At 38.7% G+C, this 26,622-nt stretch overlaps 1 protein-coding gene and 1 non-coding gene across 3 annotated transcripts in view; one reads left to right on the top strand and one right to left on the bottom strand.

Moving 5' to 3' along the window:
- The window catches only part of TMEFF1 (transmembrane protein with EGF like and two follistatin like domains 1), an 86,319-nt gene that overhangs the window by 29,643 nt on the left and 30,054 nt on the right, over nucleotides 1-26,622 (top strand). The window contains exons 3-5 of one of the 2 annotated variants that reach the window (XM_044265253.1): nucleotides 4,830-4,959; nucleotides 8,344-8,370; nucleotides 10,617-10,710. In XM_044265253.1, the coding sequence (XP_044121188.1) occupies nucleotides 4,830-4,959; nucleotides 8,344-8,370; nucleotides 10,617-10,710 (251 nt within the window). Of the gene's footprint in view, nucleotides 1-4,829; nucleotides 4,960-8,343; nucleotides 8,371-10,613; nucleotides 10,711-26,622 lie in introns of both variants that reach the window. The other variant, XM_044265252.1, reaches the window with a different exon arrangement.
- On the bottom strand, nucleotides 13,089-13,198 carry LOC122917861. The gene has a single exon (XR_006386488.1). It is a non-coding gene; the product is annotated as a U6 spliceosomal RNA (small nuclear RNA).

Genomic DNA, 26,622 nt, shown 5'->3' with positions numbered 1-26,622 from the left:
TTAAGCTAGAAAGATTATGGGTTTCTTATTGGTGTTTTGGTCACTTCTGTATTGGGAAGACTGAGCTGTTTCCTCTTCCAACTGTCTTAAATTTCTCTAGATTAAATTCTTTGATGTGGAGTTGTTGAGCAGTGGGATGCTCATGGGTAGATAACATTCTCACATTCTCACCAATAGCAATCAGTGCATCTGATGTGCTTGTTTTCCCTTGGCCTTCTGATAGTGGATTTTTGTTAATCCTTTAAAATTTTGTTAATCTGTAAGGAAAAAAAATTTTTTTTTTAAATTTTTCATTTTTTGGGATGCCTGGGTGGCTCAGTGGGTTAAGGCCTCTGCCTTTGGCTCAGGTCATGATCCCAGGGTCCTGGGATCAAGCCTCACATCAGGCTCTCTGCTCAGCAGGGAGCCTGCTTCCCCCCCCAACCCCCGCCTGCCTCTGCCTACTTGTGATCTCTGTCTGTCAAATAAATAAATAAAATCTTTAAAAAATTTCTCATTTGATTATTAGAGAAATTGAAAATGTGCCATATATTGACCACTTTTTTTGTGAATCAGTATTTCATATTCTTTGCCCTTTTTTTTTCTTTTTTAAGATTTTATTTATTTATTTGTCAGAGAGAGAGAATGAGAGCGAGCACAGGCAGACAGAGTGGAAGGCAGAGTCAGAGGGAGAAGCAGGCTCCCTGCGGAGCGAGGAGCCCGATGTGGGACTTGATCCCAGGATGCTGGGATCATGACGCGAGCCGAGGGCAGCTGCCCAACCAACTGAGCCACCCAGGTGTCCCTTGCCCATTTTTTGGAGTATTTTCTTTTTCCCTTGTATGATTTGTAGACATATGTATGTATGTGAGTATGAATGTGCAGATACTATACAAGAGTATACTATTTGAATATTTATATATTGCTTATGCTGAGCATTATATCCATTAATGGTTCTAAATATATACATACATACACACACATATACATATTTATATATATATATTCCTCTATAACTCATAAACTCTTATGAGAACCTATGATGTAGGTACTGTTACGTTTTTTAAAAGAGTACTATGCCCATATTAAACAACTTGAACATTATATAAGAAGATCTATAATATATTGAAAAAACGTCTTCCTTTCACTCCAGATTACTAATTGCTCTTCTCAAAGGCAACATGTGTTACTTTGTATTACCTTGTAGAAATATTATGTGTTATACAAGTGTATGTAGTTGATCTTGAACTGCACAGGCTTGAACTGTGTGGGTCTACTTATACATGGATTTATTATAGTACAGTACTGTAAATATATTTTCTCTTCTATATGATTTTCTTTTTTTAAAGATTTTTATTTATTCATTTGAGAGAGAGAGAGAGAGAGAAAGCACAAGCAAGGGGAGGGGTAGAGGGAGAAGCAGGATCCCTGCTGATCAGGGAGCACGATGTAGAACTCGATCCCAGGACCCTGGTACCATGACCTATACCAAAGGCAGATGCTTTACTGAGCCATCCTGGCAACCTCTTTCTTCTTTCTTTCTATCTATCTACCTACCTATCTATCTATTCAAAGATTTTATTCATTCATTTGTCAGAGAGAGAGAGTACAAGCAGGCAGAGTGGCAGGCAGAGGCAGAGAGAGAAGCAGGCTCCCTGCTAAGCAAGGAGCCGGATGCAGGATTCCATCCCATGACCCTGGGCTCATGACCCAAGCCGAAGGCAGCTGCTTAACCAACTGAGCTGCATGGATGTCTCTTAGATGATTTTCTTAATACCATTTTCTTTTCTCTAGCCTATTTTATTGTAAAAATACAACATATAATACATGTAACAAACCAAATATGTGTTAATTGACTTCGTTATTGGTAAGGCGGCTTGTCAATAGTAGGTATTAGTTAAGATTGGGAGAGTCAGGTTATGCATGAATTTTTGGAGCCAAATCCCCATTTTTAAGAGTCAATTGTAGGTGTTTTCATTTCTCTTTTCAGTACTAAATCACTCAAAATATTTGTCTTAGGTTCCATTTTAATTTATACAGACTACAAAAATGTTAAAGAAGTTAGTGTCATTTTCATTTTTAATAATTTTTGACATAAAGACATTTTGAATTTTCATATCATACTTTTCTATTTTTGTTTTTAGGATTCTGCTTTTCATTAGTTTAAAGTCTTTCCCTGCAACTCTAAGATTATAAAAAATAGCCTTTTGGACCTTTTTTAATGTATTTGGACAGCTAGAAAATCCTCTCATGATCTGTCTGAATCCCTAGCATTCTTACTGGGTGGCAAAGCAGGAAAAGAGAAATAAAAGTTAGGAGTTGAGATCCCTAGACATTTATCCAGTGCTTGCTTTGTGCTCAGTGCTAGACGCTGAGGATATAAAGATGTTTGAAGACAAGTTGCTTGCCCTGTAGGAGCAAACTGCCTAAGGGCTTACAGCCTGATTTGATCCTGCTGCTGAATGAACCTTCTTTTGACTACTCTGCCTCCTTATAATTTATAAATCTGTTCAAGTTAGAGTTAGGTTATTGCCAGTTGAAGAAAAATCACCTCGTATGTCCATTAAACACTTCTCTGCTGGGTGCTTTAGCAGTATCTTTCAATTCCATTTAAAAAACTTGCTTGTGATTCAGCATGCTTTTAGTGTTAATATGAGCTTTCTGGTATATAATTTAAACACATTTTAAGAGATAATAACAGGATTTTAACTAAAGTCTAAAATTGTTTTTTTTTCAGTCTGCTAATAAGAGCTATTATATAAACAAAGCAACTTTTATTTTGTACCGAGAAAAATGATCAAAATTGCATTTTTCCTTTAAAACCTGGGTTATGGCGAGTGCAGCCAGCTAAGCATCTGACTCTTGGTTTTGGCTGAGGTCATTATCTCAGGGTCATGTGATTGAGCCCCGTGTTTTGGTCTGTGCTAAGTGTGGAGTTGCTTAAGACTCTCTCCCTTTCCTTCTGCCCCTCCCACTTGTGCTCTCCCTTGCTTTCTCTCAAATAAATAAATCTGCAAAAAAAAAAAAAAAAAAACCCCTAGAAAACCCAGAACAAAACACTTGAGTTATGTACAGAGAGGAGGACCTATGACTATTTCCCTTTTTTCTTTCTTCATATTTGTTCTTCTCCCTGGAGTTCTCTGGATTATGTCTTTTTTCCTGAATTTATCAGTATCTGTTCTTGCTAGATGTCATGCCTTCTTATTAAGATCTTTGTATTAGGGTTCTCCAGAGATACAGAACCAATAGGAAATATATATGGTATATATATGGGGGGGATATGGAGGGGGAGTGTTTATATTATAAGGGATTGGTTTGCTTGATTGTGGAGGCTGAAAATCCCATGATCCACTCTCTGGAAGCTGGAGGTCCAGGAAAACTGGTAGTATAGTTCCAGTTCCAGGCTGAAGGCCACAGAACCAGGAGAATACCCATGTCCCAAATCAGGCAGGGAGAGCCATTCTCCTTTCCTCCCCTTTTTTGTTCTACTTAGGCCTTCAGTGTATTGGATGATCCCACCAACATTGACTCAGTCCATTGATTCAAATGGAAATTCATCCAGAAAACTGTCGTAGAGCATCCAGAAATAATATTGAATCTGTGCACCCTGGGGCCTAGTCAGGATGGCACATTATATTGACCATCCCAACCTTGTTACTCTCTTATTTATTGTATTCATCACAGTTTCTGACACACAGTAGGTACACAACAAATGCTTGCGTGGATGTGGCTCCAGAGCTGTGCACTTTGCACCTTTCTGAATTACTTTCGATCATGTTCTTCCACGTAAATAGAAGGTATAGGGGAGAGTTCTTTCCCCCAGTGAGGATGGCAGTGCGGAGGCAGCAGACCTCAGGTAGAGTCAGGATCTTGGGTTAAGTCAGTGCCCATGTTAGAAGTCACATGTTGTTAAAATTGTCCAAATCCCGTCATTTTCCCATAACAAAATGAGACATTCCTAAGAGACCCCAGACACAGACTGATAGAGCAGCAGGTCTGCATCTTCCTTCTCATGCTCACTCCTAGGTATGTGCTTGTTAGGTTGGATTTTGGGGTCATAGCCTGCACTAGTGAACCTCCTGTTTACTACCACTGAGTGACACAGTGACACTGCTGAATAACTTGAGCGTGTAGTGGTTAGAGTACATCACACATCCTAGAGTAGGAAATCAGGTTTCCTACTCTTGGCTATGACTCTGGGCAACTACCTAAGATTCTCATTAAGATTCAGAAATGATGAGAGCATAGCAAAACCAGCTAATACTTATTGGGAATTTACTATGACCAGATATAAATGTAAAGATGGATTTCTCTTATTCCTCACAACAACTTTATTAGGTAGATGGCTATTATAATTACCATGTTACAGGTGGGGAAAACGGTGATGATACTAGTCCATAGTAACGTGGATACTGGTGGACTTGGAGATCATGTATTTCTTCCTGTTTTCTATAGTGTTTACCTTGGGACTTCGCATTCCACAGGTATTGAATAAATGAATTTTGATAATAATAAAATGATGTTATATAGTTAGTGCTTCTTAGCTTATTACAAACATTGCCAAGAATTTCCCTCTTACCTAACTTGATCTTTGTAGCAAGCAGATGAAGTAGGTACCATGGGATTTTCATTCTCATTTTTGTGGATAGTTGATAATTATTTTCATTATAAATGTGAAAAAAGGTGTGAGAAAGTGGTATAATTCTCTTTTTAAAAAAAAAACAAATAAAAGAACAAACTATTCTGGAGTAGAACTAAGTCACAATACTATAGTATTACATTCATGAATATGAAATAAACTATTAATATTCATGCCTAGTTTTGAGAATTTATTTTTGTTTCTTTTGCAGTGTCATACAAATTACATTCCTGTCTGTGGATCAAATGGGGACACTTATCAAAATGAATGCTTTCTCAGAAGGGCTGCTTGTAAGCACCAGAAAGAGATAACAGTAGTAGCAAGAGGCCCATGCTACTCTGGTATGTGTGGTATTTTTCTGAGTAAAATTTAGAAATGATTCTACCATGGTTTCTAAAAGGAAATTTCCAGTCAGAGGTGTATTCCCAGAACTGCTGTACGGATCATTTGTGTGGGGAGCTCTTTTTTGTCAGCATTTCATGTTGTTGCTTTTTAACCCCAGATGGTTGAATACGGTGTTGCATCCCGTACATTGTTAATGCTTATTGACATTTTCATGGGGACTTTGCATATCTTTTGCCTTATGGTTTAAATATTAGGTAGAACAAGATTTGGCATGAGAAATGATATGGGATCTGTTTTGTTGATTTTTATTTTCTTGGTGCGGGGTCGGGGTGGAGACTATCCATAGAAAGCCATTAGTGGCATCCCAGGATGTGTCTCTTTCCAAGCTTGTCTCTTTTTATATCTTCTCTCTTCTGTCTGCCAGTCTTTGTCACCTATCTTCCTCCAGTTTTTTTGTATTTCTTCCTTCTCTTTTCCTTCCTGAATCGGTAGCGATTATTTTTGGAATGCATGGATGTAAGTTTCTTACTTGCATTTGTATTTCGGGGCAGGAATGCAGGTGATGTATTGTAATTTGAATTACTGTATGAAGATTAGCAGTAAAGGCACAAAGTACGAACAAACTCTGCTAGGAGATGCCACGGAAGAAGAACTGCAAAGGGTAGAAGGGTAAAGCTCAACCTTAAAGCATAAGACAGGAGATTTCAAGTAAACAAAAGAGAATGTTATTTCTAGCACAGGGACCAGGACTAATAAAAAGACCAAATGAGATGAACAACACTGGCCCACTGAGCAACTAAAAAGACCAATATAGCAGCTCACAGCTTAGGTGATTCAATCACTTCTTACATGGTACAGAGTATTTCTTTACTTTCCCTTTATGTTACTGTCCCTGTCTTCAGAATTTTTACTGGGGCTCCATTATATAAGCATGAATGATCCATTGTCTAAGTGGCTGATCTCAAATTCCAGGTCCACTGATACCACATGACTGAAAGTCCCCCTACTCTAAATTACATGGTTGGTCCTTGTGGTTTGACCAGCCTTCACCGTAGGACTGTTGTGTATGGCCAACCCCACCTTAAGATCTGATGTGGTCAGTGCCCTCCGTAAACATGACACTTCTATCAGGTATGATATAGATTACCTTTCAGAAGCTGAGACAAAAACCAGACCTGTCTTTGGACAAAGACAAATTCTTTTCCCTACACCAGATAAAGTGCTTGGTGAAATGATTGTGTTCTTGGGCCAATAGACTATCATTTATTGTGATTCTTGTCTATTTCTCTAAGTACCTTGTGTTTCACAGACTTGGTTTAGAAACGAAAAAAGAATACAGAACCCTTTATAATCCCAAATTAGAAGCAGGATGGTAGATTGGAAAAAGCACTGCACAGGTTAAAAGACTGGGTGTTAACTCCAGATCTTTCTTACTGTATGACCTAGGATAAGTCACTTAGCCCCTCTGAGCCCCATTACTTAAACTGTTAAATGGATATCCTCTTGGGATTGTTACCCTTCTACCCTTTGCAGTTCTTCTTCCGTGGCATCTCCTGGCAGAGTTTGTTCGTACTTTGTGCCTATCTCTCAGTATATGTCCTAGCATTTCGTTTCTCTGACACATGTGTCTCCTGCCAGAGCAGTTGCTTCTCAGCAGGAAGGCAGTATGCCCTGCCTGGGGAGGTACAGCCTAGTCCCTGGGTAGGGGGGGAATTGTGTGGATGGTGGAAGTCATCAGGGGAGTCATGATATTTAATTTTTTAAAGACTTTTTAAGGGCATTAAGGGAAGGGAAGGTATGGGGATGGTTTGAAAACTGGTTGGGCGTGAGTATCTCATGCACCGGGGCTTTCTTATTTATCATTTTTATTCCTAGCATTTATCATGTTGCCTAGCACTTAATATGTACTCAGTCAATATATGTAGAATAGAAGGAAAAAGGGAGTGTTTTCCTAAGAAAAGTTTGGTCCTAAAACAATTTTAAATTGAGTTCCCTTCTTTCTTGTGTTTTGTTTTTTTTTTTTTTTTTTTGCTCTTCCAATCTTTCTTTTCCTCCTTATTTACTTAGATGTAATTGTTTATGATCAATCAGAATTGAATACAATATAAGACTTTATAAAATCCCATGAAGATTTTACAGTAGACATTACAAAAAATATGTATTTTTCTTGTTCCTCCTGTTTCTATCATGTTTTGGGAATTCGATTGTTATCTGAAGGAGATTAAAGGGGAAGGAGTGATATTATGAAGGGCATTATCTCCCATTCTGGGGAACTCTGTGAAGAACTGAAGTGGGTTCTTGAGGATGTTTCTCCCCCATCCCCCCGAAAGTGCTGGATAAAGTGCATCAAGTGCATCACTTGCCATCTCTGCTTTTTACTGTATCATGCTGATGATACTATAGCATTACCCTCTTTGTAACATGCTCTACACCATATGTTGGCCTTTTAAGGATTTATAAAATAAATGTTTCATATTAATTACATTTTAGTCTGACTTCTTGCTGGTAATATTAAGGGACGCTCTTAAATTTCATTAGTGATGAGTGTCTCACCTACACCTTGATGAGAGTCCTTCTGGTTAAGTTTCCTAGACGAAGCTAATTTTAGCAGTAATTTGAAAACCTCAGCTCTGAAGTTCTTCCCTTTTAAACCTTGAGGCTTTTTCTTACCTTTTGGCTTTTGGCCTTTGTCCACAGATTTCATTAAGATTTTTGGACCAAGACCCAAAGCTCTTTTCCTCCCTTTCTAATAAAAGTAGTTTATTCATTATTCCTCTCAAGCTTTAACGAAATTAGTTTTTTTTCTTTTAAGTGAGTTAATTAAAATTACTTTTATCTAGCCATTTACTTTACAGTGTTTGTTGGCCTTTACTCTGTGTAAGGCACCTGCATATTTCCTAAATGGGCTACAACAGATGTATGAGGTATAGATGATCATGTGTCCAAGGAATTTCTATTTGGAGAAAGACATGGAATAGGTATATAAGAACAGTTTAGTTCCATATTTAAAAAAATAACAAAAAAGCTACATGAGAATTCCTATCATAGTTTGATTTTTTAAAAAAGATTTATTTATTTATTTTAGAGAGTGAGAGAGCAAGTGACTACCCAAACATGTGTGAGTGGGGGTTTGGGGGTGAGGCAGAGTGGGAGAGAGAGAGAATCTCAAACAGACTCCCTAATGAGCAGGGTGCCCAATGCAGGGCTCGATCTCACAACCCTGAGATCGTGACTTGAGCTGAAATCAAGAGTCAGATGCTCAACTGACTGAGCCACCCATGCACCCATCACAGTTTGATTTTTGATAGGAAATTTTACCATTGGATAAGATGAAATTTCCAGGAAAAATATTTCTATTCACTTTTTGTTTTTATTCTCAGATAATGGCTCTGGATCTGGAGAAGGAGGTAAGTTTCAAGTACCCCTTAAAGGATGTTTGTTTTCTGTCATTTTCTGTTTTGAACAGCTTTATTGAGGTAAAATTCACATACTATACAGTTCACTCATTTAAAGTATACAGTGCAGTGACTTTTGGTCCATAGAGTTATGCATTCATCACCGCAATCAATTTTAGAACGTTTTCATTACTCCAGAAAGAAACTCTTAGCCATCACTCGCAACCCTAGGCACTTTGTATCGTGCGGTTATTTTTGCTAAAGTTTTGTTGACACAAAAAGCGGAAATGTAACTCCTGTTAAATTTGAGATTGCACCAAAGTGCCTTCTCCTTGGGATCATCCCCACAGGTGATTTTGGGTTGCACCAGAGTATTGGTGAATCTCTCACCCCTTGCTTACAAATTTTTGCTCTTAAGAAATTTTCAAGCTTTAGGATTATAAAACTCTGGAGCGAGTTGTGCATGGCAAAGAGAAGGCTTGCAGAATAAGTGTTGTAGAATCTGTGTTTTGAAATTTTATTTTACAGATATATAAATCACTTCTGTTTAAAAAAGTAACATCTGGTAATAGCATTTAACAAGAGTTTAGTCTAAATGATCAGAATTAAGAAAGATTAATTTATGTCAACTCTAATAAAGCTGTCATACTTAGCATCCACGGTATGCAAAATAAAGCTGGAGGTACTGTGGAGATCCACTCAAAGAAAACTTACTCTAGTAAAATTTCACACTTAAACAGATGAAAATTACAATCATCCTTTTGATACTATCGAAACCTTACTGCAGACTTCCACATTTCATAGAATCCTAAAATGTCAGAGTTGGAAGGCACTTCAAAGGTCACGTTAGGGAATAGAAGAAATGGAATGACAGTTTCAGAGGGGAAAAATAATTAAAGCTATATCCCATAATAAGATGTGATTTAAATAGACATGTTCAAGCAGAGGCTTCATGATCCCTTGTGAAGGACCATCAGGCCATCAATTCTAGACCTGAGAGCTGGAAAGGATTTTAAGAGAGATCATGTAGTCTAATCCCTGTGGTCAGATATTCAGTAAGGAAATTGTTCTTATACTAAAGAAGTGGAAGTTTTGTGTATGTCAAGGTTTGTGTCAAGATTTGTGTAAATAGTGTAAATACTGGATATCTTGCTCCGAGGATATAAGGTGGACAATTTCTCTTTAGGGAATATGAGTTTATGAGTTTAGAAAGGCCAAGTGCTTTGTTCGGATTAGTACATAAACTTAAGGGAGCTCAGGGTGTCCATACCACTCAGAAATACATAGGATTCCCTGGAATCGGGGAGTGTTCATGAGAATTTGGGGTAAGATTTCTACTTAAAGTGTAGGCAGATACTAAAAAATGGAAAGTTTGAAAGTATTACCAAACTGAGGCATTTTAGGCTTATGGATTTTTCCTTTTCCTATCTTCTTTACTAATTGACACCCTCTGAATAAGGTGTTCTTTTCCAAACCAGAGTGGGAGATCCCTTGAGAAAGCTGAATCCCTAAATTGCTCTCAGAACAGAGCTCCCTGCCCAGTTTGAAACGATCAGGGTAGGATCCATTTTAGTTGAGCGCCACAAATGTAGAAGCCCTTAAATGTGGGATAGGAGTTGGGGACTTAGAGGTATGCACGGTTTTTTGTGCTGGATCGTAGGAGACCCACACACTTCTGTATTCTGGGTACTTATGGCATGCTAAGTGGCAAAGTAGGAAAAGAGGTAAGTCTTTCATAAGGAGACCCCTTTCCTTTCACAGATTTGGAGATAAATATATATATTTTTTATTCTGGAATTAGTTGTTAATAGAGTAAGAAAGGCAGGTTTGAAACTGATGTGAAGAAGTGGTTATACTCTATTGCATTTAATCATTTATTTGCTGACCAGCATCACACACTATTTCAGTAGGGTAATCACTGGACCAAATTTATTACCCATGTTTTACTTACTCTTTCGTATTTAATGTTACGTGATAATTCTTCTAAAGACAATTGTCAAAACCTATATTGCACCTTTGTACATAGGTTAAGGGATTGTTTTGCTAGTACCAATATTTATTTTCCTCATAGATTATGTTGTACTCTGTATTGGCAGCATTTTTGGGCACAAGCATTGATAGATTTTGGAAGTGATTATTTTCAAGAGCTCAGGTATATTTTCCTTAGAAATAGGATAATGGCTGCTGAAAACATGAAACTTATCTGGAAAAGAACCCAACTTTTGCTTGAAAATTTAATTTTTCTTTTTAAACAGAAGAGGAGGGGTCAGGGGCAGAAGTTCACAGAAAACACTCCAAGTGTGGACCTTGCAAATATAAAGCTGAGTGTGATGAAGATGCAGAAAATGTTGGGTAAGTTGATTGAGGGAAAGGGATGCATTTTCTTGGAAGTTAATCATCAGCACTATTATATTGTAGAGAGGGATCTTTCAACCTGATTCTAGGTATTTTATATGTGCCTTCTATATTTTTTTGTTTAACGGTGTTTGTATTAATTTTTCTCTTATGTTGATATAATATCATAGCTATTTAAGTTAAAGTATTGTATTTTAGAATGAGAATCCATGTATAATTTTTTTAGGTTTACTCTCCCTTTATTTTTATTGACAGTTTTGTATATTTTATCCTAAGTGCCAATTTTATTTCTCAAAAATACTTTTATTCTGAATTCTCCTACCATTATACTTTCTACTAGTATTAATACGTTTCTCTTTTTCTTAACTTGCATTTTTATGTAAAAACTTTGCATGTATTTCCATATAAGGAAAATCCAGAATTTGAGATATAGTAATTATTGTGTAATGAGTAAAATATTTTTAGAAATCCCATTTTCACAGACTGACCTGTTGTTGTTTTATTTTCTCACTCATATTCAGCTTTCAGTAAGGTGGGTTTTGTAGCTGGACAGCATTGTCTGTCCAATTTTCACACGGTATGGGGTGAAGAGCAACAATACTGACATCATTAACACAGTTATGTTTATTTCTTCCTGTTTATTTATTCCCATTCTCTACCTCTCATTTCTTCCTGTTTATTTATTCCCATTCTCAACCTCTCATTTCCCCCGTGGTGTTTGCATTTTGCATAGTTGATTCTAAAAGCTTTAATGCTGACTTCAGGACATTATGGCCCAAATGGATCTTCACATCCCTAATTTCCCCTTAGTGGATAGTTTAAAACACTTATTTTATAGAGATTGGCACTTTCTTCCTTACTCACACATATTTTCACTGTGTGTTTTCTGGTCTTAGGTTTTATGCAGCCCTCAAATACATATTCAGGTCTTTCACTGAATAGTAGTAATATGGTTTAATTAGCATTAATGCCCATAGGGAGTTTTGAAAATCAAGATTGCACCTTTTTCAGGATTATGGTTCAAGTTGGCTGTTTGGGTGGTATATGGTAAAATTAATGTCTGATAATTTACTTGGTATATATTTTAAAGGTGGTGAGAATTGGCACAAGACAAGTTTAGTAAAAAGTGAATTTAGCAAAAGTTGCATTTGCTCTGTTTCTACATGTTGGTCCCTTGGGTTGACATGTGTCCATCCATTTCAGTCAGAGTGATTTGATTGGGAAGTACATGCTTTCCAAAGTAGGTGTGGGTCTGTCTGCACAACAGGAAAGAAATGATGAGTGATACGGACTTGCAGAGAGAACAGACAAGAGATGTTGTGTGCTCCTCTTCTTGCTTTGTGCTAATGGTATGGCATGATGATGTACTGGGGGTGTGTGTGTCTACTTTTGTAGAGATTTGTTCTTTAAAGTGTTTTCGTTCAGGACTGTTCTATAAAGGTGTTCAGAGTCAAAATAGTTGTCAGTGATTGATTGATTGGCTTGGTCTGTTGATCTGTTCTTATTCCTTTGATGGTAGCTCTCTCCAGTCCTATTTTAGACATTTCTCTGCTCTCATATTTCATCCCTTAATTGAAAGAGATAGAGATCTTCTGCTTGGAAGTAGAACAGTTTCCATCTAGTCTCAGAGGCAGCTTCACATATGACATCTCTATAGTAGAATATACATCTTTCTGGAACACCACCCTCATAATATAATATGTACCCTATGCCCAGTCAGAGTAACTCCCTTGCAGGTACGAAATTCATTTTGTGCATCTGTTTGAGGACCTGCAGCCAACATTTTTGCAGATAACAGGCTTTAAGCATAAGGAAGTGGGCACAGACCAGGGAAGAGCTTACCAGTAGAAAGGAGCATGCAAGCTGAGGAGCCAGCCAGGGAACATGAAGACTGGGACAGGCGGCCAAGTCCAGGCCAGGACATTGGTGCAATAATGGGAAAACATTAAGGAAGCAGTTGGTACCTTTACCTAAATTTAGGTAAGTGATTAAGCTAAAATGGCTAATCCTACAATGGAAGAAGACGGATATTTTAGGACATTAATCTTTTATGTATAGAACACTTACTACTGATTGTAGTGAGTTTAACAATTGGGCATACCTCAATGGCTATTGTATTTTTTTTTAAACTTTTAAGTGGGCCGTGGTACCGAGGAAATTATTATTATTTATTTATTTATTTGACAGAGATCACAAGTAGGCAGAGAGGCAGGCAGAGAGAGAGGAAGGGAAGCAGGCTCCCTGCTGAGCAGAGAGCCCAATGTGGGGCTCGATTCTAGGACCCTGAGATCATGACCTAAGCTGAAGGCAGAGGCTTTTTAAACCACTGAGCCATCCAGGTGCTTCAGTACCGAGGAAATTATAAGGAGGTTATTTAACTCCTGGTCACCTTCTGTGGGTTTTTGCGTGTCATCCTTGCGCAGGGGCCATGCTAATCTTCTCTGTATCATTCCAATTTTAGTATATGTGCTGCCGAAGCGAGCACCCTTCTGTGGGTTTTTCATGATTACTTCCAGGTGAATAGCTGCATAGTTTAGTTTGTCTAAGGGTAATTCTGACCCAGCCCACGAAACCTTTTCAGTAGGCAAAACTGAGAGATGTCCATATTTAGCCATAGCCACCCAGCCTTGATTTTTATATAAAAGCACCCATTGTTTATTAGGAAGATGTTATTTAATTTTTTAATTAAAAGTTTAAACTACAGTTATAAAATAAGTACTCATGTCGTGGCTTAATTATTATAAACTCTACCAGAATCAGAAAATGTTAAGGTTGAGTAGGATCTTAAAATTTATCTTCTAGCCTAGTACTTACACTTTACAGATGAAAAAAGTAAGTATTAAAGTCAGAGGTTTTATGGGGAAGATTCTACTAAGTTCCAGGAGAGTTGTCCGTCGTGTCCCCCCCTCCCCCACCCCGCCATTAGCCTATTTGGTTCCCAGAAAGAATGCTGTTATCCTTTTCCTACTTCCAAGGACTGATGCTTGATGACTTTTTAAAAAACACTGCCCTCTTCAAACTGATCCCAGCTGAAATTCCTTTCCTTTCCTTATTTTCTTCTGGTCACTGTCAGTACTGGCTGCTTTTAAGTTCCTTGTTTTTACACCTTAGCTGCCATCTAGAAGGCCACATGCCTATCTGTTTCGTATCAGTGACTTTTAGGTGTTTTTAACCACAGCTCCATGTAAGAACAAGATTTACACTGTGACCTAGAACTTGTGTATGTATACACATGGTAATAATACATATTAAGTAAAACAAAGTTGTATGAAATAATAGTTACCTTTATTAAATGCGAGGTACTCTTATATTTTCTATCCGATTTCCTTAACAAATGCCAGAATTGACTTCTTTTTTTTTTTTAAAGATTTTATTTATTTATTTGACAGGGAGAGAGAGATCACAAGTAGGTAGAGAGACAGGCAGAGAAAGAGGGGGAAGCAGGCTCCCTGCTGAGCAGAGAGCCTGATGTGGGGCTCGATCCCAGGACCCTGGGATCATGACCTGAGCTGAAGGCAGAGGCTTTAACCCGCTGAGCCACCCAGTCACCCCCAGAATTGACTTCTTTATCCACTAGTGATTATGACCTATAGTTTGAAAAATATTCCTCGATGCTATAATTGATATATTTCATGTTGTATATTGTATTTCAAGTTATCTTTTAGGTATGGATATTCATTTAAAAATATTTTTTCTAATTTTGTAAAAGGCGAAAGATTTATGCGATCTGAAGAGAAACCAGAGTATTTTTTTTTTTTTTAAGATTTTATTTATTTATTTGACAGAGACAGAGATCACAAGTAGGCAGAGAGGCAGGCAGAGAGAGGAAGGAAAGCAGGCTCCCTGCTGAGCAGAGAGCCTGATGTGGGGCTGATCCCAGGACCCTGAGATTATGACCTGAGCCGAAGGTAGAGGCTTTAACCCACTGAGCCACCCAGGCGCCCCTGGAGTATTTTTTTCTCATTTTGAAATGTGTTTTCTATTAGAAGAAATACTTATACCCTATCTGGTTTCCTAGGGCAGCTAAAATCTCTTGCTTTAAAGCTCTCTCTTTTTTTTTCTACTAGTTTAGAAAACAACCCTAGCATTTTGTGGGATCAGTGGTATGTGACTTAATTCTTTGCTTATTAAGAGAAGTGCTAATTTTTTATTTAGCCATTTAAATGGAAACTTATTTAAATATATTGTCTTAGTGTTTCATATTGTATAATGTGTTAGATTTTTCAGCTATTATTACATAAATTGTTTTTTCAGCTCTTTAGGGCAGTTCTGTCTGGTGGCAAGAAGTATTATCCTGATTTTACAAGTGAAGCTGGTCTTAGAAGAGGCTCAATGGCTTGCAGTTGCCCAGAACACAGGTCCAATGACAAGGGATTTTTCTAATGTGTTGTGAACACCCTGATGTTCTCAGCGGTGGTTTCTTCGTCCCTGAGCTTATGGCTGCATTCCGCTTTGTGTTTTGGGTTCTTTGAAAATAATTTTTCTTCTCCCACCTCAGGTTCTTAGCCACTGCTTCTGAGTACTGTTAAGGTGCTTTGACAATGAACCTAAGTGTAGATGACCCCAGCTTTTAAGTTTGCTTCTCTTCTTTCCCAGAATAGGAGATAATAGACCTATAGGAACGGTGTCTAACATAGGAATAAATTCTAAATCTAAAAGAGTAAATAGGTTCTTCTGAGTGAAGTGTATGGACTTTATTAATAAATAAAGCATGTATTTTATCTCTTGTTTGCTCAGTGGCTAATTTATTTATAATTTAAATTAGTTTTAGGGGCGCCTGGGTGGCTCAGTGGGTTAAGCCGCTGCCTTCAGCTCAGGTCATGATCTCAGGGTCCTGGGATCGAGTCCCGCATGGGGCTCTCTGCTCGGCAGGGGCCTTCTTCCCTTCCCCTCTCTCTGCCTGCCTCTCTGCCTACTGTGATCTCTCTCTGTCAAATAAATAAATAAATAAATAATCTTAAAAAAAAAAAAATAAAGTAGTTTTAGCTTCTGAAAGGCTTTTTTCCCTCTCTTCCTTCCTGAAGCACATTGTGCCTCTCCAGTGACACTCTGGTGTCCACATGGGTTAGTGATAGCTATCTTTATTGATGCTTCCCTTTTGAATTTATACCTGGAACTAGGTTGTGAGGTTCCAAGAAATTTGACTCCCCCCCCACCCCAAGGTGAGGTTTTGGTTTTCCGTTGTGACCATTGTGAAGTACAGTGGATGGACTTTTTTGGGGGGAGGGAGGGGGTGTTTGATAGAACTTTATTTCTCATTCCCGTAAAGTCTCTCACAGTACTGTGGAAGTCTGCAGAACAGCTGCTCTCCTTATGGGGGGCTCAGCATTCCAAAGCGCTTTGAGTTTCTGGCCCCTGTTTCTGTATGGGCTCCTAGGATGGAGGCAGGAAGAGCCTCAGAGTCTTGCACCAACAAATAAAGGCTTCAGCCCAGATCTGCTTAGTCTTAAAACTTGGAAACAGCTCCTGCTTTACAGCACATTGTTTTTCTTGAACCATATGTTTGTAGCAACCCCTCCTTTTCTAAACAGCATTTCTAATCTGGCCAAAGCTGAAGTGACTGTTGTAGGATGGCCATCAGTTGTTTGTCTGGACAGTGGGGCCAGATAATCCTAAAACTCCTTCACATCAGTACCTTTATAGTCCTGACCTAAGTCTCTACCTATGAATGGTTTGAGATTCGGTAGAATCATCAGGCATAATGTCAATACAGGTGAGTTATAAAAGTCCTCGAATTACTTCTTTTGAACTTCGTGTATGATGCCGTTTGTGGAAATAGTCCCTGCTCTCCTGCCTTTTTGATGTCAATCTTTTTGGAGATGCTCTTTCCCTGAGTGATGGGAGATTTCAGAGTTGCTCAGAGAATCAATCATTGTAGGGATGCAGTGTGATAGACAACATTGATAAACAGTTAATCTACCTGCTTGGACATCTTTGTCCATTGTGGGACCATTTTCTGTTTGACACAGATGGCTGGTCAGTGTCACAGTCTGATGAGTCTCTCTCAGTAGGTGCAAGGAAATCTTTTTTCTGGTTTAAGCTGAGAAAGTGATGCTATACATGTGTGTCCTTCATTATGTTTTCCTTCCTGGATGCCACATAGACTTTTTAAAAAAAGAACCAAAGAAGTTCCTCTCCTTCCATTATCTATTCTTTATTTCTTCCTAATCAGAGATGACAGTAGTTTTTTGTCATTTAACATTGCCCTTCTCTGGATATATAGAATACAGACTTCTAAAACTATTTAGGTTTAATAAATGTGTATGCCGGCCCTTTAGATTATAATGGAAAAATAATTATAGGTTGTTCTTTTTCTTCTGATAACTGAAAACAACACTATTAAATATTAGTTTATACATAATATAAGCTGGGTGTTAGCAATAGCAGGCCCCTCATCCAGAAATACTTTCCTACTACAGTACAGAGCCTTCCGACTACTACTCAACACTACACAGCTGCCAGTAAAGGTTTCCTTTGAGAGGTGTGTTTTTAAAATGCAGAGCACCATATCCCCATAACCTTTTGCAGTTTTCTGAATAATGTGCTACTCTTTGATAGTTTGCCTCTTATTCCCTCTGCCTGGAGTCCCATCTCTCTTTATCTATCTAATTCCTACTCTTCCTTCTCAACTTGGATGAGGTGTGACTCAGGTCACAAGTCAGTGCCTCTTCCCAGAAGCCTCCCTTGCTCTCTTCCACAATCCCTATGAGTTAGGTGACCTTATTCTGTGTTGCTCCTTGTTCTTGAGAAATAACCTCTGCGTGGCACTTATGCTGTTGGGATCACTAGCAGATGGTTGGCTCCCTAAGGACAGGGACTTTGTCTTGCTGAGTTCTATACTGGTTGAACTTGCCATAAGGTTGGGTTGTAGTATCCCTCTGTAGGTCTTTGTTGAACTCATGGCTGTTCACACTAGGGCTTTATTACTCACTTAGAGCTGCACACAGGGTCATTGTATGGATTTAATATACATGAAAAGACTGGTATTGTACTGAACTTTTTGCAGGCTTCATAGGTGTTTGTTAAATCTAAACAACTTCACATGAATTAGGTTTTTTTAAAAGGTTTTATTTATTTGTTTGAGAGAGTGAGCATGAGCAGAGGGAGGGGGAGAGGGAAAGGGAGAGAGGGAGAAGCAGACTCCCAGCTGAGTACAGAGCCCAATATGGGGCTCGATCCCAGAACCCTGAGATCATGGACCTGAGCCAAATGCAGATGCTAAACTGACTGAGCCACCCAGGCATCCCCACATACGTTGGTTAAGCCAGTGTTCTCTTAACTGCTAAATAAACTTAACATTTCAGGAAGGAATAACACTTTTTATATAAAGTGAAGAGAAAGGAAGGGAATGGATAGATTTTTTTTTCAATAATAATAATACTTCTGTCATATGTACATAGTATTTGATTTCAAAGAGCTTTTTACAAAAGCTTATTTGGTTCTTTCACCAGTATTATGAGGTATTATCCCTATTTTAAAGACTTAGAGTTGTGATTTGCAAAAATCATAGAAGTCATTGAATTCATTTGTGTATGTAGGTATGCATTCATGCCTTTGAAATTTGCGGTGTTAGAAACTCAAAAGCTTTAAAAGGCTTCACAGTAAAAAATCTGCTTCCTGCCTCCATTCCCCAGCCATTCAGGTGTCTTTACTAGAGGCAGTCATGTGATGTTTATTTAATCTCCCAGCGATTGTTTTATGTGTGTACAAGCAAGTAGGGACATATATTCTCTTTCTTTCCTTTTTTAAAACTGATGGTAATATACTGTGCATATTGATCTATGCTTTATTTAAAACTTCTATTGTAAAATATGGCATACGTATGTACACAATTCAAAGAATACTACATCTGTGTACCTAACACCTAGAGTATAAAATAGAATATTGCTGTATTACCAGTGTGGAACATTAACCCAGCTGTAGAAGGAAAGGACTGTAGTGCCATGATTGCATAGAAGCTTATAAAAGAAGATCCATGGAATGGTTTCTGAGTCAGAGTCTGACTTTCAGTTTCCTGGAGAGTTTACAAGATTCCCTTCAGGGGGTGTCAGTGGGCAAGAGCTTGAGTGAGTCCTGGGGAACCCAGGGCTTCTCTTAGAGGAGACACCTGGCAGGATTCTGCTGTTGCTGTGTATGGATGACTGGCAGGAATGTGGTCAGAGAAGGACCTGCTCTGTGTTTTCTCCTTCTTATCTTGCCAGAGCTGACCTCTAGCTCTCAGAAGTCAATTAAATGAGTGTGCTCAGAGTGAGGCAGTAGGACATGGGGGAAGAGTGGGGACACTTCACCACCATATGGTAAAGATGAGCCAAGTGTGGATCAGAGTCTGGAGCAGGCTTACCTGGGCATTCTGTCCCCTGGCTAAGAAGGGCATAGGGCCACTAGACCTCTTAGTAATTGGTAATCACAGCCATCGATAGGACTGTGCAGAGTGAAGCTGTTCAGTGTGGACTGGTTGCCCTCGAATAGAGCTGTCACCCTGGTATCTAACTTGTGCTGTATCTTTTCCAACAACACCCAGTTCTCTACTTCTCCTCTACCAACCAGCTGTCCACGACTCAGTTCACTTCTGATGCTCTCCACTTGGAGTTAGCCCAGATGATACAGAATGAAGGCACAGACCCACAAGACACCACCTGACAGTGAGGTTCCCTGCATCTTCTCCCAGCATACTTCCAGTTTGGAGATTTTTACGACCTCCCCTCAGGCTTCAGAATTTGCAAATAGGACACACAGCGCTACACTTACTGTTTATTGGGAAGGACACAAATGGGCAGCCAGATGAAAAGGCGTATAGGGCGAGGTCTGGAAGGGTCTTGAGGAGTTTCTCTTCTGTCTCCATGGTATCAGGTGCACCACCTTCCCAGAACGTGAGTGTGTTCACCAACCTGGAATGCTCCTGTTCAAAGTTTTTTATTGCGGTGTTATTATTGGTTAAATTATTGGCTGTTGGTGACTGAACTCCATCTCAAATCCCTCTCTCTCTTCCCTGTTCCCAGAAGTCAGGTGGGTTGGTTTGGGGTGGGAAGTGGAAGTTCTGACTTTACCGTGGTTGGTATTTCTGTTGTCAAACTGGTCCCTCCCTTTCCCATAGTGAGTCCCACAGTGAGTCATTCCCTTAGCATATAAAAGATTCTCCCATCTATCAGACAGTTCCAAGAGTTTTAGGGGCTCTGTGCCAGGAATGGGGGACAAAGACCAAATATATTTTTTGTTACCCCACAAGTATCCTAGAAATTAATTTGCCTCCCCTTCTGTATGGAATAGTCTGCTTCTTGTATTTTTGTTTTTATTTCTTGGTTTTACTCTCTCATTTTAGTCTATTTTTCAGTAGCTTCTTGAAAAAGGGTACAAGATGTTAAAAAAAAAAAAAGCCGAAAACTTTTGAGATTTAATGTTTGAAAGTTTTTTTTTTTTTTTTTAAATTCAGTTCCTTAGTTGCACCACATTTTTTTTTTTTTAAGATTATTTATTTATTTATTTGAGAGAGAGAGATAGTGAGAGAGAGCATGAGCGAGGAGAAGGTCAGAGAGCGAAGCAGACTCCCCATGGAGCTGGGAGCCTGATGTGGGACTCGATCCCGGGACTCCAGGATCACGCCCTGAGCCGAAGGCAGTCGTCCAACCAACTGAGCCACCCAGGCGTCCCGAAAGTTTTTTTTTTTAAAGATTTTATTTTTACATAATCTCTACACCCAGCATGGGGCTCGAACGCACAACTGTAAGACCAAGAGTCACATGCCCCACTGGCTGAGCCAGCCAGGCGCCCTGAAATTGTTTTTATCTTACACCTCATACTTATAACTTCTCAAGTACATACTTCTAAATGGGAAATAATTTCCCCTCAGAATTATGAAAGCATTGCTGTGTTGTCTTCTAACTTCCAGTATTGCTGCAGAAGCCTGAAGCCATTCTGATCCTTTTTGTAGGATCTGTTTTCTGTCTATTGAAGTGTGTAGAATCTTTTGGTCAGTATAGTGGAATTTTACATTGTTACACCCTTTCTTAGAAATTTACTTATTTCTGATTTGAGAAATTTTCTTCAATTAGCTTTAAAAAATTTTTTTTTCCTTAGTAATAATCTCCACAGCCAGTGTGAGGCTTGAACCCACAACTCTGAAATCAAACGTCGCATGCTCTGCTGATTGAGCCAGCCAGGCACCCCTTCTTCAGTTAGTTCTTTGATGATGACTTCCTTTCCTTTCTTTTCTATTTGTATTTCTGTTATTTAGTTATTGGACATCCTGGACTAGTCCTTTAATTTCTTACCTTTTCTCCCATTTTCTATTTTTTTAAAAATTTTGCTATGCCTTCTGAGAGATTTCTTCAACTTTATCTACCTCCCCTTTTTTGTTTTTTTTGTCTCTGCTGTAAAGCTTTATTTATTTATTTGAGAGAAAGAATAAGCAGGTCCCGGTTCGGGGGAGAGGCCAAAGAAGGGAAGGAGGGAGGGAGAGAATCTCCAGGAGACTCTTCACTGAGTCAGGAGCCCGATGCGGGGCTTGATCCCATGACCTTGAGAACATGACCTGTGCTGAAATCAAGAGTTGGGTGCTTAACCGACTGAGCCACCCAGGCGTCCTTGTCATTTTAATTTCTATGAGCTGATCTTTGTTTTCATGGTGCTCCTTTTTTAAAATTCTTTAAATCATATCTTGCTGCTGTTTTATAATTACAGTATCTGTGCCTGTGAAATACTGGTTGGTGTTAGTCTGCTGTAAGAATGAGACTTCCTCTTTTATTCGTTTTTATTCAGTGAGTTGTAATCTGTTACCTTTGTTGATTTTTTTTTTTAAGTTTATGTGGCCTTAGAAGGTGAGTTAGGGAGTATTCCTTCTATTCTCTGGATGACTTTGTGTAAGAATAGATTTTTCTGTTTATTGAATGATTGGAATGAATGTGTTCATAAATTTTCTTTCTTTTTTTTTTTTTTTAAGATTTTATTTATTTGGCAGAGAGAGACACAGTGAGAGAGGAAAGACAAGCATGGGGAGTGGGAGAGGGAGAAGCAGGCCTCCCACTGAGCAGGGAGCCTGATGTGGGTCTCGAACCCAGGACCCCGAGATCATGACCCGAGCCAAAGGCAGGTGCCTAACGACTGAGCTACCCAGGCACTCCCATAAATTTTCTTTTTAAAGGACACCTGGCTCTGAAACTGTCTTTGAAGAACTTTTTTTGTTTTTAGATAACCAGTTTAATTCTTTAATGATTAAAATACCATTCAGCTTTTATGTCTTGTTCCAGTTAAATTTGATAGTTAATATTTTTAAAAAGTTACTCATTTTACCTAAGTTTTCAAACTTGCTGTCTTAAAGTGTCTTATAATAACCCTTCATCACCTGTTCAACCATAATCCCCACCGGATGTAGTCTTTTTCATTCCTAATGGGTTTTTCTCTCTTTCTGGATTACCCTCCTTTGTAGATATGGAAGTCTTTTCAAAGGGCCAGATTTGGCTTTATGGATCCTTTCTTTGTAACTTTGTTTCCTATTTCTGCTGAGATCTATCTACATATCCATATCTATATCCCCACGTATCTGTATCCATTCTTCTGTTTTTTCCATTCTTTTTTGTTTTCACTGGACATATTTCATTATTTTTTTTTCTAACTTCTTTAATTGATGCCTAGGGATATAATTTTAAGTCATTCTTTTTTTTTTAAGACTTGAGAAAAAACTTGAAGTGTTTTTGTCTTGTGATCTTGGGCTTTTTACCTTTGTTCATATTCATCTTCCCTTTTTATAATTATTTGTTGTCAGGATTAAGTAAGGCAAAGGTGAGTATTTTCACACAGTGGGTGCAGAGTAAATGGTTGTTACATGTTTTGAATTTGGCATATTTACTGAAGTGATTTCTTTCCACCCTAGTGCACACGCCTATGCTTTGGGCATCCTGCCCTCCGCATTGCTGTCAGTGTGCAAACAGCTGTAATCGCTGTAATCAGTAGCATCAGCAGCCTCTGGAGTCTAATATTTTCCTCCTCTGCTCATGGTTTCACTGAGCTGTCTATTTTCTTTCCTTGTGTGCCATTGAGAACAGTAGCCATGGTTTGTTCTCCGAGTTCTTTGTCTGACATGCAGTGGTGCCATCTCACCGAGGAATGCTAAGTTTCTCCTACAGTCGGTCACAGTTGTGCTCAGTGCCCACTGCTGAATCACTTGTTTCTTCTCATTGGATTGGTATGGTATCTTGCCTTTGTTGCTGGGCCTTTTCTTATTCTTGAAACAGCTCTATAATCTTTCATTAGCCACTTTTTCTCTTTTATTGCCATTCCAACTTTGGTCCCTTATATCCCGTCAAGCTGGGGTCAGCAAGGATTTTCTGTAAAGGTCCAGATGATAAATATTTTATACTTTGCAGACCAAATGTGGTCTCTGTCACATTCTCAATCCCCACACGCCTGCTGAAATGTAAAAGCCATTTCTGACTTTAGTAAATACGAATTGTTAATTTTTTTTCTGGTGCCTAAATTTTTAAATTGTGAAATAGAATATATATTTAAAAATGCATGAAAACTACACACTTGGTTTAATGCACAAAAATGAAACAAAGTTTTGTGAATCCTATCTCCCAAATCAGAAATAGAATATTATCAGTACTTCAGAGCTGTCCTTTGATGTTCTCCCTGACTGCATCTTTCCTCTACCTACCTAGTATCCTGCATTCTCTTTGCTTTTATTTTTTTTTTTTTATTTATTTGAGAGAGAGAGACAGTGAGAGAGAGCATGAGCGAGGAGAAGGTCAGAGGGAGAAGCAGACTCCCCATGGAGCTGGGAGCCTGATGTGGGACTCGATCCCGGGACTCCAGGATCACGCCCTGAGCCGGAGGCAGTCGTTTAACCAACTGCGCCACCCAGGCGTCCCTTCTCTTTGCTTTTAAAATGGTTTTACCACATATGCTAAATCTCTTAATTGATTTTGAGTTTTGTATAAAATGGAATCATCTCTCTATGTACCTTCTTTTGCTTAGCAATTACGTTTTTGGGATTCATTCATGTGAATGCACATGGTTCATTCAGTTTCACTGCTTATTGAATTTAATTTTTGGACTTTTACAGTGCATTTTACTGTTGATGGACATTGGGATTGTTTCTAGTCTTTTGTTCTCATGAGTAATGCTGCTTTGAATGTTCTTATTTACATTTCCTGGTGCACATGTATATGAGATTTTTTTTTAATATTTTATTTATTCATTGGACAGACAGAGATCACAAGTAGGCAGAGAAGCAGGCAGAGAGAGGAGGAAGCAGGCTCCCTGGTGAGCAGAGAGCCGGATGCAGGGATCGATCCCAGGACCCTGGGATCATGACCTGAGCCGAAGGCAGAGATTAACCCACTGAGCCACCCAGGTGCCCCTGTATATGAGATTTTAAGGGACCTTACCTACCAGTGAAATTGTTGGGCCCCTGCAAGGCTAGCTTTGTTAATATTACCTATGTATTTATGCTTTTGTTCTTTATTTGCATTTCAGATCTTCTTTATGAGATCATTGTTTAACTGCTTTTATGATTAACTTTACTGTTAGCCATTGGATGACAAACTCTTAAGTTATTACTTCTTCCAAATTACTTTTATTTTACCCTCATTCATGAAAGATATTTGTCTTTATATAGAATTCTATTTTATCTCAGCACATTGTGGGCATTATTTCACTGTCTGACTATAAATAATTTGGCTTCAGTATTGCTTTTGAAGACACTTGTCCCTCTTATTCTTACCTCTTTTAAAAGTAACCTTTCTCTTCTTTCTGGCTGCTTTTAAAATATTCTTTTTTGTTATTGCTGTAAAATTCCACTGTGATATCTCTTTGTCTAGATTTCTTTTTAATAATCCTGTTTGGAATGTATCAGGCTTCTTGAATATTTAGATAAGTATCTTTTTTTAGTTTTCGAAAGTTTGACAAAGAATTGCTGAGAATATTGCCCTTGCCTCATTCATTTTACTCCTTCTTGAGGTCCAGTCCAAGTTTTCCAAATTCTGTCACTTCTGTCTTCCATGTCTCTTCACATCTTTTTTTCCCTGTGTACCACCTCTATACTCTCTGCTGTGGTTTGAGTTAATTTCCTTTGACTTGTCTTCCAGTTCCCTAACTCACCTTTTGTTTATCTAATTTGCTGTTAAGTCTGTCTATTGCGTTTTTAAATTTCCTTTTATTTTTTATTTTTTGAGAGAAAGAGAGAGAGTGTACAAGCCATGGAGCGGGAGGGGCAGAGTGTGAGGAGGAGAGGAAATCCCAAGCAGGCTTCCCTTCCGCCCAGTGCAGAGCCCAGTGCAGGGCTCTATCTCACAACCCAGAGATCCTGACCTGAGTCTAAATGAGGAATAAGACGCTCAATCGACTGAGCCACCCAGGTGCCCCAAGTTTTTTTTATTTCTAATAATACATTCTTACCTATTCTGAAATTCTGTTTGGTTCATTTTCTTCCTTCCTTCCTTTCTTTCTTTTCTTTTCTTTTTTTTTAAAGTTACTTTTACCCTTGAGAGTTGCATGCTTCACTGGCTTACCCAGCCGGGTACCCCTGCTTGGTTCATTTTCAGATCATTTTGTTCTACTCATGGTGTTTTGTTTGCTTATTTGTTGTAGATATATGACTGAGTGAGTATGATCTGCTTATTTTTTTCTCACAAGTGTATCTTGGAAAATGTTTGAGGTCGAGGATAATAAAGTTGGTTTCTCCAAAGGAGATTGCATTTGCTTCTGTCAGCTGCCTAGGGGCCTTTCCAGTCCTTGGCTCTTAAAAAACTCTGGGCTTGAGGTTTTTCAGAACACCCAAGTAGTATTTTAAGTTGTAATTACCCATGTGAGGGCTGGCCTGTGGCTTTCAATTCGCAGGGGAGATGTCTTTCTTTCCTCTCTTCAGTGCCATGGCTCAACACAGCATTTTCTTTCCCACTTTAAAGTCCCTGTGGAATATGGAAACTCATTTCTAGTTTCCCCTCATGTTGAGAGTTGTAGCTTTTTGAGGTTCCAGCTTTCCCAGGGTCTTCAAACTCCCCATCTTAGGTAGGTCAGCATTGTTTGTCTTCTGTTCCCAGAGGCCTGCAAGGCTACAAAAGTTGATAATTGAATTTACCCAATTTGGTAAACACTTTTCAAGGTAAAAATCAGCTTTAGCCAGCTCAGTTGACCTTTCTGTGTTCCTGTCTTCATATAGCTTTTATTCTGAATATTCCTTGATTTCTTGTCAACTTTTGAATGCATTTGAGAGAATATTTTAAAATACTTTTCCTGTAATTTTTGTTGTTTTCAGTGGGAAGCTTAGCATAATCTCTGAGTCTACAGTGTTGCTGAAAGCAGGAGAGTCTAAATTTTTAAAATTTCATTTTTATTTATTTATCTTTTAAAAGATTTTATTCATTTATTTGTCAGAGAGAGAGAGAGTACAAGCGGAGGGAGGTGGGGGGAAGCAGGCAGAGGCAGAGGGAGAAGTAGGCTCCCTGCGCAGCAGGGAGCCTGATGTGGAACTTGATCCCAGGACCCTGAGATCATGATCTGAGCTGAAGGCAGAGGCTTAACTGACTGAGCCACCCAGGTGCTCCTGGTTTTTTTCTTATTTTTATACTCTGATTTAGATTTTTTTGTTCTTGGGAGGAGTGATCATGCCTGGGGTCTCTTGTGCAGTGTCAGTGTTGAGGGGACACTCAGCAATACCGGTAGATGTGCAGCCAGAAACACTTTGGAGGGCTTTCATTTTACATGTTTCATATAAAATTATGTTTTTTAGTCTTTCTAGTTATTTGGTGAGGTTGGTATATTATTATAACCTCTATTTTACAGATCAAACTAAGACTTAGGGGAAGAATCTGGACCCAAATCTAATAATTAGTTGGGCTGAGATTTAGATTCATGGCTTTTGACTTGGTTCTGTGCCCTTTCCACTACGGCATGTTGCTTTTTAATTAACATTGT

This window comes from Neovison vison, chromosome 9 (genome assembly GCF_020171115.1).
Source record: "Neovison vison isolate M4711 chromosome 9, ASM_NN_V1, whole genome shotgun sequence".
Classification (NCBI taxonomy): Eukaryota; Metazoa; Chordata; class Mammalia; order Carnivora; family Mustelidae; genus Neogale; species Neogale vison.
This window is presented reverse-complemented; position numbering and strand designations above follow the sequence as displayed.